Below are 14,628 nucleotides of genomic sequence, written 5' to 3'. Positions count from 1 at the left end.
TTTAAATATTTTTGTATGTCTTTTTGTATATTGACAGCATATGTTATAAATTTGCCAAGGTTTCCAAACATCCTCTGCCGGCATTTTGATGTGATTTCAGAGGTTTCTATGGTGAAGAGTTAATATTAGCTGTTGCTTATGTTGAAGTCGAGCTCCCATCTGTCACCCCGTTCTTGGATCTCATGGGGTAAATGGGATTTTGATGCCTTGATGGGAGGCAACCAAGCATTAACTGCGAGGCTGGGCTTTTGGTGGGCCCCATGCTTACAACAGTCTGAGCTTGTCGAGTTCTCTGCTCCTGTCTAAAGAGCTGGTGCAGAGTCCAATGACTATAGTGCAGGGGTAGGTATGAGGGAGATTTCTGTGAAGAGGTAGAAAAAAGATGTTGGAAATAAATGATGGAGTGTCTGAAACCAGGAAGCCAAGCGTGAAAAAGACGAGTGAGAGAAGCTCCGATTTGGCACCCGATCAGAGGCAACAGAAAGTGAGATTAGGGTCCCATCAGGCCCAGCTGCACCGCCTGGCTTTTTATTCTTACCGCTTTACAAATTCATGGCTACATCAGCTTTGTATTTCTAGGAACTGTACAATGTAACAATGGAAAATAATGGATATATCTCATCTGCTTGCAATAGTGACCTGTGTGCTGTTTGTGTGATTCAGCTTTATAAAGAAGTTTGGTTTGCCATGAAGTCCAAATTTTCAAGACATTATCATTAATATCAGAAATTACCAAAAATAAAACAACAATAAAGAAATCGAAGAGAGAAAAGTTTGAAATGGAGTAGGAATAAGTCTGCATTTAACCCTACTACCCATCAGATTCAGTTTGTACTGCTCATTTAATTGTTGTCATACTCAACATTTATGATACTCATAGCTCTTTTTGGTAATCTGGACATGCATGTTAAGAGGTTCTTCCAAGAAGTTTTTTCATAAGAATTTTCACGTAGTTCAAGTATTCTGTTTGACTTTTCACAATGGAGAGCCAGTTATGGGCCAGGTGTCAAAAGCATGGAGAGCGGATGTGATATTGGGCTGCCTGAGGTTAACCTGATGATCTTTGTTTGAGGATTAATTTTGTATAATGGTGGCTGGCATGTCTGTGGAGTAAATCCTGTTATGACTGCGTGGCCTCGGTCTGTGGTGGGTCCATTAGGAGGAAGGTGACTCAGTTTTTTATGCATGAACAAGTCCTGATCTGACAAGCTACAATGTCTCACTGTGAGTTCATCAACACTGCCATGGCTGCTGGGAGGAGGCCATCACCCATTAATTCCTTTTTTTACATATTGTCAGGCACTTTAGATAATGGCTCTGTCTAAAACTGGGAAATGAGTGACAGCTTTTTGGATGGATGACAATTATTACGATTAGATTTGTAATATATGCTTAAAACACAGAATTGTAGTAGTATTACCATTTGTGATGAACGTATAAATCAATACAAGAATCCCATGCATTTCAGAACGTCTAAACTACTTGTTCTTTGTAGTGGACACTCTATTATATAAATAATTGCAGCCTTTGTCATTTGGTAATTGCACCAAATCAAATAGTAATTTCGATTTGACTGTGATATCTTGTCCAGCCATACAGCTTATGCTTCTGTTTACATAAGTTGGAGGTTCAGTTCTTGAATACTAATCAATTCATTTGCTTCTGTTAATAGGACAATAAACACTCTAAATCACGCTAGGCTCATATGCAGACATTTCTGTACCAATCTTTAGCTGTTCCAAGCTGTTTTTAATAAATTTTTCCACATAGTCTTTTTGGATCAACCTTGCGTTTGGTGAAAATTCAATGCGTAATAACTTTTCGGCCAAGGCACATGTACATGGGACAGTAAGAAAATGTGTCGCAGAGCTAGGCAGGACATCTGCATTGATTTGACACTGGGTCATAATCCAACCTTACCTTACCTTCTCTTTACTGTCACCCTGTCTTAAATCATGTGTTAAAATATTTAAGTTGCTCAAAATGTAAAAAAAAAAATGTGGCATGGATACTATTAGACTATTAATAGAACATTTTCTATCAGACTTATAGTTGGTAGTGTTTGGCAAGAGCATTTGTCATCCTAATTAATGACAATTTTAATGGTGTTTTGCAGTATGACCAGGATTCACACTAGTGGTCTAGTGATGCCTATTAAATCAGCTTTGTCATATTAAAATGTTTGAGCTTACTGGATTAGAGATGATATTTGTTTTCATTTAATTCACTGTTAGACCATTATTCTTTGGCCTGGGGCATTCTCACTCAAATGAGTTTCCTTGATTTTTCAAGAAAATGCCTATTAATTTCATTCTATCTTTTTAACCATCTATAGATCTCCTGTCTATACACTATACATTACCCTGGGAAATTCTTTCAGAATATATTGCCTGCTTTATGTAATTAATCATAATATGTTGTATTTGTATATGGACAAATACTGCCTGACTTTTTGTCATGTATGTGAGCAAAATTTGTCTTGGCTCGGGAAAGACATATTATATAAGCAGCTTTTGAGGTCAAAATATGTCTGCTGGGTGCTGTCTGCAACTAATTATAAAGCATTTTATTGTCTGAAAATCAGAAAGTACTCCTTAGAACGCTAGATGCTCTAGTCTTGGTAAAACAGAAGAAAGCTGTGAAAAGCTCTTATAAAGTCATTGTGGTGAATAGTTAGGATACTCGAAATGTAAGCGAGGAAAAACTTTAAAAGCCATTTAAAATGACCCTAGTATGTTTTTCATGTTTTTAAGACTTTAATGCTCATATAACATGCAAATCAACCTTTTTGTTGCTATTTTAACACCATAAACAAATAGAATAGCAGCTACAGCCTGGAAAATTCCTTACAGCTAAACCCCTGTCGATTTAGCACGGTTGGCCGCAGGTGTTCTACTCCTGAACTGAAGTACTCTTTCCAGCAGTTAAATCATCTCTAAGAGCTGTTTTTTCATCTTTCTTCCCCCAATTGTGTCTCCACTCCTGTCCATATTGGGCCTGGAGCTAAAATCCGTTCTCTTCTGCAGTTTTGTGTGTAGCTTTGGGATTTACCTGTGCTTGGAATAACACGCAGTATTCCGATGTTCCCATATGTATAAGCAGATGTTTCACAGATAGGCTTGAGTGGATTTAGAAACACTTGTGTTCTACATGATTTCCCAGGATATGCTCGTGATCCGGGCTTTCCTATGGCTCCCCTTTCACCTTTTGACTTCATGCACTTCCGTACAACTCTACTGTATTCCGGGAACATCGTTTTAGTTGTTGTTCCAGGGCCCCATATGATGATCCTATAAGTCTATGCCTTAGGTATATGAGAATGATCTCGCTGGATATATTATTGCTTTAAAGGTGCATTGTGTAGCTTTTCTGCTGGGGGGGGGGGGGGGTCTGTTTTCCACATGATATTGAACTTAGTGCTGTCATGCGATTAAAAAAATTGAGAGATTAATTAATTATGATCTGTAATTAATTAATCTAATTAATCTAATTTTCATCTCACCTAAAAATTGCTGAGAAAAGCCTTCAATTTGAGGTATTTTCATTTAAATTCATTATTACATTATTGTGGCAGATCAAAAGACAAAATTGGTTGTTGAGCCCAAGTCTCCATGAATAAGAAACTGTTTGCTGTAAAGTAGCAAAGATGAGGAAATCTGAACATAATAACTTTTGTCTACTTAAAGACAATAAAAAGTCCAGTCTTTCCTTAACCATATTAAAAATATTATTGATAAGAGAAATGCTTTATATATGAGATCACTGGTTTTAGTCCTTGTTTTAGTCCTGGTTTAGACCTGCTTTAGTCCTACTTTAGTCCTAGTTTAGTCCTGGAATGGATTAATCCTGGTTTTAGTCCTGGTGTTAGTTCTGGTTTAGTCCTGGTTTAGTCCTGGTTTAGTCCTGGTTTTAGTCCTGGTTTTAGTTCTGGTTTAGTTTTTAGTCCTGGTTTAGTCCTGGTTTAGTCCTGGTTTAGTCCTGGTTTAGTCCTGGTTTAGTCCTGGACTGAATTAGTCCTGGTTTTAGTCTTGGTGTTGGTTCTGGTTTAGAGGCGCACAGGAGGAACCGCGGTTTACGCAGCGTACGCGAGAAAACACGATCCACACGTGGCTCACGGGAGCACGTCGGTGTCCGCGCAGTGTCTACGAAAGGAAACGTGGTCCGCGCGTTCTCAGGTTAATGACGATGATGAAGGTGTGTGTTTGTGTGTGTTTGTGTGCGTGTCCCCTCATGTGGCAGGTCACTATAGGACAGTAGTGCAGACATCATGAGTCTATGCAGGTTGTTTTCACCAGTGACATTTAAGTTGTAGGCGATATTATATTTGTTATTTTCTTTTATATTTCATGTCGGGAGAATAATTTCCAAGACACGAATGCATTTTTACCTGTGCACTGCTGACTCTGTTCTACTGGCTCTTCGACCTCGTCCATTGTGCGACTGACGCCGTAAACGTCGCTCTTACTGCGCGTGTTTTGTGCGGGTTTCCGACAATGAGTGGAATTGCTGAAATTAAAAAATGTATAAATGTGTTTTTTGTTTTGTGCGTGTGTGTGTGTTGTTGTCCCAACAACACATAAAAACAGGTTTTATAATAAAGCAACTCACATACAGAAACACTAAAGTTAGAGATTAAAAATGAGATTAACTCGATTAAAAAACATAACGCGCTAAATATGACTGTAATTAATTAATCGCAATTAACGCGATAATTTGACACCCCTAATTGAACTTATATTAAATTACATGTATTTTTATTGCTCAGAAATGCAGTAAAACATGTATTCTTATTGTGAGCTGGGTTGCCTCTTTACAATTCTTATCTGCTTTTCTCTGTGCTGTTCAATGCCATATTGTAGGATATCTCAAGCAAAACGATAGCATCTCCATGGAGACAAGGATATGACAATTAGAGGTAAGATCTTAAGACCGAGCCCAAGCCCGACCCGACCCGAGGTCTAAAATGTCAATCATTACTTCGGGTCGGGTCGGGCTCGGGCTCGGGCTTCAAATAAATATATGTTTATAAAATGTATGCTAAAACGATGTGTGGATACTAAACTAAGGAATACTTGTTATAAAATAAATAATATGGATAAAACAGAGAAGTAATGTAATGTAATTGCTATTTAACTACTAAACAGGATCCGCAGAGCCAGAGCTCTGCGCACGTGAGCCCCCTCTTAATTTAATAATCTTCCCCTCCGCAAGTCTGCATCTATTTTGACCTGGTATCCCCAATATGGAGGAGCAAGAAGTTAAACTAAAGGCAGGAGAACTGAAAAGACAAACACGCACCGGTAAGAGTCAGGTGTGGAAAAGCTTCAAATTTATTGTTGAAAATGCTACAGAAACTTGCGTTGGCTTCGCTGAATGTCGTCAATGTGGCACTTTGCTTTCATACGAGAGCAAAAAGACTGGCACCTCGACGCTGAGCACTGCTCCTCCTCCCGAGTCCTCACAAATAAAATATGACATTTCGGGTTTGCTTCGGGCTCGGGCCTGCAAATCAAGTTAATTGGTCGGGCTCGGGCCGGGTCGGGTTTTAATACCCGCGGGCCGGGTCGGGTCGGGCTGGATTTTTTAGGCCCGATCTCACCTCTAATGACAATCCCTCCACCAGAAAATGTACATAGTGTATCTTGAGGCTTTGTTTTTTAAAAAAGGCTAAAATATTAACACCAAACATTCACCTTTTGTTAAAATAATTGTAGAATGGAGTCCTATGCCTAAATATAACCCCATAGTTTTTGTCTGATACATTGAAAAAGTAGAAGAAAATGGCTGAATGAAACTAGTAATAAAATATAACAAGATGAAAACTTACCCACACTTGATTCTGACAACTTTAGGACAAACCCATAATTTGTCTATATTTTCCTGAATAAATGCAATGAACTTTTAAAATGCATTAATATTTTTAAAAAGCACAGACTTATAATATTATATCAAGGTGACTCGTTCGTTCTGGATAAATAACTAGAAGTCTCTGCCTCTACAATAACAATTTTCTGAAGTTTTGCTTTCCCAGCACCTCCTCTCTAAACACATGCAGTCTCATGCCCTTCTCCTCTTTATCATTCATCTCTTTGAAATCAGCTATTAACTCAGTGTGCTCCACTTCTCCTGCCCTAGACGGAGAGAGTCTGCTCGCCTCGCTCTCCTCCTATGCTCCTGGGACAGCCTCGCTCGCCCTCGCCCAGACGCCTTTTAATCATTTATTTAGGCCCGTAATGTTAAGTTCGGCTCAGCTGCGTCGGAAAGAGGGGGAAAGAGAGTGGGTGAAGAGAGGAGGTGAAAAGCCTTGAAATCATGAGCATTTGTTTATGTCTAGACTTCAAGAGCCACTTTGTATCTCGCACCCTCTCTGTCTAGTGCTTAATGCTGGGTGTTGTTTATGTTAGGCGATTATGTGGTGTTGGAACATTCTCACTTTTAATTTTTATCTCTCAAAAGGCTTCAATGAAATATTAGTCTTGTGCCAGTGAATACATTATTTTGAAATTTTGATCAGTGCCCAACTTTAAAGCTGCAATATTATGCAAAACTGACTCTTGAGAGCTTTAAGCCATGTTAGAATGTACCTTAAAAATATACCTGGAGTTGTCTTTTGTTTCATACACACATTTCAGTAACCCTGTCTCACAAATCCAGGGTTGAAATGATCCGAAAGATTCTAGTGACACAACGGAGCACTTCCTGTATTACCACATGATATTACAAGGTTGAACAGATTTTTTTGTTTAAGAGAAGAACTCAGCCTCCATGTTCAGTTGTCCAATATGCATGTTTTTGTGTCAAACATGTGTAAATGAAATGAAACACAACAATACTGAATAACACACACAAATAACACAATATGTTTTTGATCAGGTAACAACATTATAACATAGATGAGAAACTAGGGTAACTTGGGCCCTTAAATCACTACTGATTCAATTACTTTGAATGCATACTTGACCATGTGTAATCCCTCAGTCAGTGTTATTGTTGTTCATGTGGATTATTTTCTCTTATTAGATGAACTGTTTTGTAATTCTGGATTCTGAAGGTTTTGTAATTCTGGATAACATTATCAGGAAAGACATGGACCAAGCAGTATTACTGTAATTTAGCAATGAAGGATAACTATTTTTAGTTGCTCAATTTGAAATCAGAATTAAATATAGTTTTCTATCTTAGTGCATTTGACCCTAAATTAGAGAATCCCATGCTAAAATACATATTGTTTTAGCTGTAGTTTTAGTTCCGGTTGTTTATGCACATGCATTTCGCTTTAATTCAGAATGTAGTCAAATATTCAGGCCCTTCTTTTAGATATAGCAAGGCCATTTACAATTATAATAGATGGAACACGATTTTGTTAAACTAATCATCACTGACCTTTATCTAACTATTGCTTTAACACTCTTTAAAACCTTGCTATATGATCTTTGCCTGCATCTTAGCAATGTCTGCGTTCGTATTATTTGTGTTAGTAATGTCTTACTTTAGTTCAGTTAAAAACGCTAAATGTATGTCAGTTTATATGATTGATTTTTCTAGCCATTTATTATTTTATTCTGCAAACCATGACATACACGAACAATGCTGGCTTGTGAGGTTTGGGAGGGAACATAAAAAGTGCCCAAACTTTTAACTGTTGTTCACCAAACCAGACTGCAGATCAATGTGGGCTATTAGGGACTGTGAAACCAAAGTCTCGGCCCAATCAATGCTGAATTGTTTACTCGTTAGCGTCCCCAAAGACAGTGTTAGTCTGGAAGAAAACATGCATGCTCCACAGGAAGACAAGGTTTGGCAAAAAGGAGGAAGTGCACAACAACTTTTCCAAATCAAATGTCAGTTCTGCTTTCGGTGTAGTTCTCTCTGTGGATTTGACTTTGTGACTTAGCGGCTGCTTTCGGTAATTGGATGCACCCTGCTTTCATGGCTATTTCTGTTTCATACTGGTTTACTGTTAAAAGTAGCTAGAAAAGGTATTTGATATTTAAAAATCAAGAACCGGTGTGTTGAGCTGTAAAATGTTACTATGTCAACATTTCACAATATGATATTATCTACCAGTATCCACAGCAATATTGGAAACGCTAACATAATTGTAGAAATGACATTTTAAAATGGCCTAACAAGACCAAAGACTTCTGTACAGAAATAGAACAATGTCTCATGGTCTATGTGATTAAGCACAGGAGCCTATAATTGGTCATTGTTTTATCCCTATTACTTTATATGCCAACTCAATTTCAGAGACTTATCAACTGGACAAAATAGGGGGGTTCAATTATGTTTTTTTTTTTTTTTTTTTTTGGCCCTTCTTTACCTTATCAGCTATGATATCATGCTGCTTTAAATGACAAATATTAAGTAACAACATTAAAGGTGCATTGTGTAACTTTTTTCTATGAATATGTCATTGCCCTGCCTGGAATGTTCCACAGTATGACATTAAACAGCTCTACCTTGCATTTAATTTCAGTGTTCCCCACAGAAAATTGGTTTGGCATTGGGTAGGAGTGGGGGGAGGGAGGTGCGTGGAGATTCCGTCTTGCACGGAGAAGAAGTGAGGACCGTAGTTTTGCGAGGATTCACGTGGTTCGGAGAGACATAGTGAAGGCATTCTGACTGGGAGCAGGGTTGCCTCTCTACAGATCTGAATTGTAACTTGATCTGGTTTGGTCTCCATGTAGAGATAGAAAGGTGTAATACCATACTGTGAAACATTCCAGACAAAGCAATAACATCTCCATGGAGAAAAGTATTTGATGGACCCTCCAATATAAAAGTTACACAATGCACCTTTAAATTTCCTTCTTTTGACCATCTACATACTGGCCGGTTTCCTCCATGCCTCTCCATAGCTTTTGGTTTCCTCTTCTCTTTGGCTCCGTGCTGTTTTGGTTATCGATGAGGGCCACAAATGCCTTCCTTCCTCTCTCTCTCACGACAGATGTAATTTTGTCACTCTCATGCACAGCGGCGTAGCTCTGCAGGGTGTAGCTTTTTGGTCCGGTTCACTTCCTGTCTCTCTCTCCCCCCATTTTCAGGAAAATCAACAGGCGGCCATTTTTCTCACGCACTCAGTCGGGGTCAGGTGGGCTACAACGGCTCACTTTTATCCTCAGCCTATGGGCACTTTGTCTTCAAAACGCTGCCCAATAAAATATGAATCAAAGAGGCTCCTCCAGGCGTTAGCTTTGCCTTGGAAGACGAGTTGACTCAATTTGAATCCTCGGGAGGTCAGCAGTGCCCACTCTGTATAATACCAGCAATATCATAATGTCTAATGGACTGTCAAGGCTACAGACAAAAGGCAGTGAGTGGAAAACAGGTTCACAGTAGTAGGTTTCTAGTAGCAGTACTTCTTTACTGGTGGTTTAGACTTTTAAATATTCTGGCATGATTTTGTTACATCTAAACATATTCAGACATTGACCATATGGATTACTATATTTCATTGTTCTAAAAAAATATTTTTATTATTTATATTAAAAAATAGTTTTCTTTTGATATCTTTTCTTTTCGTTTTTTTTTTTTTTTTTTGCTGTTTACATTTGATTCAAAGTAACTGTATTGCTTATCATTACCATATATTATGCAATTATCTTGATTATCAGTTATGAATTAAAATTATCTACATACATTTGCATAACACAATTGATTTCATTACAGTATTTATTATGCATGAAATTTTCCACTTTTTTACACCTTCTAGTACATTGTTGGTTGGTGCTATTGAACAATATGTAACTTTCTTTTCTTCTTCTTTCTCAAAAAATACATAATAATACCAGGATACAGTCCAAACAAAACATAGACATACTGTTCTATCTTACTGTAATCTTACCATCGTTGTTACCATTTCTTTTCTTGCCTTAACCACTCTCCCCCGTCTTTGTCTGTACAGGAGCAGAGTCCCAGTAACGCCACATCCCTGTCCATGATGCAGGAGCCCCAGGAGGTGGTGGAGGAGACGGTCACCATCGAAGAAGATCCCGGGACGCCCACCTCTCACGTCTCCGTGGTAACCTCTGACGATGGGACCACCCGGCGCACTGAAACCAAGGTACTAACATGCCCGAAATTGTTACCTCTAAATAAACCAAGTCTTTCCTGAACTAAAACAACTCTCTTATCAGACTAAGAAGCATTCCGCATTGTTTTGAACTTTTCTACTTTCTAAAACCCATTAACTGCCCTTCATCCATGTCATTACTGCTTTAAATTATTTCAATATTGTCTAACCGGATTACTGCATCCACTCTACACAACACTGTGCCTTCCCTCCAACTTTTTAAGAACTCCAAATCCCATAATCCTTCAGTCCAAAACACTTTGAGTTTTTGACCAAGTGTTTTTACTATGGGCCACTCCACTGGTGAGTTTCCTTAGCTGTGTGGTACTTAGAAAGCTTGATTAGTGATTTGTCTTTTGTTGTGTTTTGTCGTTTTTCTGAAAGGATATGTCTAACAACTTAAAGGTGAGTGAATTTTTCCAATACATTTTTTGCCAACAACCAAAATAGCTTTCACACTCCCATTTTAATATGCCCATATAAGCTACAGCAGTCTCACAAGCTTAGCGCTCCAAACTCACGGCTTCAGGGATAGTGCATTTGCTACAGTATACTGTTTAATTTGCATGCCCCTCTTTTCTACCTTTAATGCAGCAATGATGCAAATGGCAATAGCAATAACTTTTACACCATGACGCCTTTTAATAACTTCCAGACATTTCAAAAGACCCCTGAAGTATGGGACCATCTCATGTGGCTGTAACATGCTTGGTTTTAGGCTTGGGAAATTAGTGCAGTAATGCTTCCAAATGTCACTCACAAGCTTTATGAACTTCCAAACCATTTAATCAAACTACCATAATGTTTACATATATTATGTTATATGCAGTCACTTTATCTCTTTAATGTTTAGAACTAAAATCATTCAAATATGCTGGTGATCTTTCCAAATGCAAAAAGTGAGTGGCTCTCAACTGATCAAATAATTTCCCCACCTTTTTATTTGCAAATTGAATTTAATTTACATTGCTATAACCTTATATTCCTGCACCATGTCTATTTAATGTGCATTTTGGTAGTTCCAAGCCTAGATAATTTGATGGAATTAACTCCCTGTACTTGTTTTTTTCTACTCTGAAAACATGAACTAGTTTGCAGCGGTCCAAAGTTATTCCTCACTTACCTTATGCATTCTGAATATTCTAATTATTCACTTCAGTGAATTTATAAATGCTTTTCACAATTTTAAGAAGCCAGTCATGGTAATGCTGAAAACTAGCATGCTAATAGAAATAAAATACTATAAAAACTAAAAATAAAAACTCCTTATAATTAGATTCAAACAGTATACAGCTAACTTATTTTAACCTCACAAACTGCTTATACATTATAGCTACTGGTGCAAGACACATTTTGTTTAAATATATGGTAAAAATAGGTTGGCCATTAATAGCCACAAAAAGTGAAAAGAGAAAGATGATTTTGCCATCACCAGTAGAGAAACATTTAGCTCTGTATAATGCCTCAAATATGCATAAGCAATTTGTAAGCATAATCCAACTCCTCATCGGGGTGGTCCAAGTGCCCTCAAGCCTTCTCATTTGCAAGATGTGTGAAGAATTACATTATTTATAACCCAGACAAACAACAATAGCGAATACAAACTTTCCCCCTCTTTACAAACATTACAGTCTAGGTTTTACGCATTTGAAAAGTAAAGCAGAATAACTTTTTGGAAACTTCTTGTGGTGGCTAAGTCTAGACAACGCAGCAGTTTTGGAGAAATCGTGCCACTTGTGTTTTTCCTCTCAGGCTTTCAAGAGCTTGTTCCCAGCTTGAGCAGAGACTTTTACTTATGTGCTTATCTGTGTGTTTGAACCAAAATTGTGCCACAGTGTCTAATGTTAACACACTGCTTTGCCTTGATGGTTAATCCTGCTCCCACTGAAGGCAGATGAATCACTGGCGTCTTCCATCTTTTTGATTTACAGGAAAACACATCTTTCTTTGGTGTTTCTAGTGGATTTTGAGTCAGCATTTTCACACTTTTATGAGAACGCAAAAGGAGGGAAAGTACATCTGCTTATATTCTGAGAAATGTGTTTCCATGAGAACTATTACAAATGTTTAAAGATTAACCATCCAAGTTACAACCGTACAAATTACATTACATACATGAAGCTGGCTTTCAATGCACAAAGCTACAATGTTTTGACAGTCATTTTGGGGACATTATCCCTTTGAAAATAAATCATATTTTGATTGGTTTATTTCTATGGAGATCATCCACTTTTAATGTTTGTTTTGGTCCTAAATGAAAAGTGATTTTAAACATTCTGTTAAATTCTTAAACATTCTGTTAAATTCTGGCTCTAAATAAAACCATACAGTTAAAATGTTGATTATTAAATACTATTATAAAATCTGTATCACAATGAACACTTAATCTTTGGGACCATTTTATATCTACTGTATATTATATTAAAGATACACTATGGAATTTTTCTTGTGCTTTTCTCCATGAAGATGTTATTACTTTACCAGGATGTTTCACATTAGGGCATTAAATGCATCTATCACCCTCTATATTCTATATTTCTATTGTCATATCTTTAATGCCTTAATGTGGAACGTTCCAAGCAAAACAATACCATCTCCATAGAGACAAGCAGGTGGCAAACCCTCTTCCATGAAAACAGTTTACTTATTGCCCCTTGAACTCGCTCTGACAAATACCTCTTAAACCACATTTTATTTTTAGAAGTGATTCAATCTTGTGCAATTCAACCCTAATTACAGACTCTTACCTTTATCCCAGCATGCCCTTTTTCTCTTGGCCATTATCCATCCCTGTATACAGCTGGCGGGGCATCCAGAGTCGAACGCGTCATGTTGGTTTGGACTCAGAACTCAAGTCAGGCTCGTAAAAGTGCCTCTCCCCCCAGAACACAGCAGCTAATGAGTGAAGACAGACCACACAAACAAATAAAAGCACTTTCACTGCTCACCGCGCTACAGGGAGCAGACTGCAGCAGGTCTTTGTTAGTTATGGATGTAAAAAAAAAAGCCATATGGTAACGTCATTATACTAAAATGAATGCTTTACCATTGAGATCGTGCAGTTTAGGAAGTCTCTTAGGTGCACTATATAAACTGTGAAACATATACTAGTGTAACATAGAGTTTTGATATTTTATGAGGACAGCATAATATAGTGCAAATATAGAAGGGTAGTGCTTGGTTACATTTAACTTTTTGTACTTCTCAGAGAACTTTTCAGACACCATACATTTACTTCTACTTAATATAGTAATATATTTTACCCTGGAAAAGTACTCTTATACTCTAGTACTCTAGTAGTAATAGCGTTGGCTACTCATGCCATTATGAGTAAATCAAGTAAGAAACGTTTTATGTTGATGACATTAAATTATGAGAGATGATTTTGTTTTTCAAATTTTTGTAGTCTATTTTTTGGAAATAGCTGATTTAGAGCATTATTTAGATTAACAACAAATTTTAAATCTGATACATCCAGACAGTTACTATACACTTGAGTAATGTTATTTTGAAGTTACATTACTTGAGTCCATTTTTAGCGTTTCTACTCACCTCTGACTAATATGTGATAGTACTGTCAACCGCTAAAATATTCAAAAATTATTATGCACCAGTGGCATTCAGGAACTGAGGGTAAATCACTTCAATCTAGGAGGTATAATTGACTACAACGACTAAAACTGAAAAATCAAAGGGGATTGTGACAAGATAATGAATTTGGACAATGGTTTTAACTTTTCCTGCTAAAAAAGCCTTATTCTGTCCAACACTCTAAAAATTTTACTAGTCATATTATTACAGAATGGAATACAGTTATCACAGTTATGCATTTGAAATCATGAAGCCTGTCTCAGTGCTTTTTTTCCCATACTCCTCCTGCTCTAGGTGACTAAAGTGGTCAAAACCATCACCCGTCGAACCTACCATCCCGTGATCCTTTGCGAGGGCTTGACAGTGGAGTCCAGGCCAGTCACCCGCACCCCCACCCCGGTCTCTGTTTGTGAGGCCGCCCCAGCTGACACTGAGCCAGTAAAGAAACAGCATATGCATGGGACTGTGGTGCTCTTCTGTTTGATAAACTAACATTTACAAGTCATTTTTTAACTCCAAATTTTAGAGTGCATTTAAAGACTTAGATTTTGACTTAAAGAGACTTTATTGATCCAAAACGGAAATTATTTGAACATAGTAGCTTACACATCACAATATAATAACAAAAAGAAAACATATATGGTAAAAAATAAATAAAATAATAATAATTAATAGCAAAATAGCAAGAGACAGGGCATAATGTAACTTTGGGCTCACCACCTGCTTAGAGATGTATTATATTAAACATATCTCTCTTGCATGTAATCAAATACAACTGTTTTTACTGCTCCCTTGAAAAGTATGTATTATTACTGTGAGCAGGGTCGCCTCTCCACAGATCTGACCTGCAACTTGGTCTGTTTGTGTCACCTGCTTGTCCCTGTAGAGATGGACATTTGATGCCATACTGTGAAACGATTCTGGAAATGCATTAACCTCTTATCACCACAAAGGTTACACTG

At 37.5% G+C, this 14,628-nt stretch overlaps 1 protein-coding gene across 6 annotated transcripts in view; it reads left to right on the top strand.

The window, feature by feature from the left end:
- arvcfb (ARVCF delta catenin family member b) overlaps nt 1–14,628 on the top strand; it is a 266,391-nt gene that overhangs the window by 148,084 nt on the left and 103,679 nt on the right. For 4 of the 6 annotated variants that reach the window (XM_055161602.1, XM_055161598.1, XM_055161601.1 and 1 more), the window contains 3 exons: nt 9,908–10,066; nt 10,460–10,480; nt 13,961–14,104. In XM_055161602.1, the coding sequence (XP_055017577.1) occupies nt 9,908–10,066; nt 10,460–10,480; nt 13,961–14,104 (324 nt within the window). The remainder of the gene's footprint in view (nt 1–9,907; nt 10,067–10,459; nt 10,481–13,960; nt 14,105–14,628) is intronic. The other 2 variants (XM_055161603.1, XM_055161604.1) reach the window with 2 other exon arrangements.

This window comes from Boleophthalmus pectinirostris, unplaced genomic scaffold (assembly GCF_026225935.1).
Source record: "Boleophthalmus pectinirostris isolate CB_2022bp ecotype Guang Dong unplaced genomic scaffold, ASM2622593v1 HiC_scaffold_4, whole genome shotgun sequence".
Classification (NCBI taxonomy): Eukaryota; Metazoa; Chordata; class Actinopteri; order Gobiiformes; family Gobiidae; genus Boleophthalmus; species Boleophthalmus pectinirostris.
The sequence above is the reverse complement of the archived record's forward strand: the minus strand, read 5'-3'. Positions and strand labels throughout refer to the sequence as shown.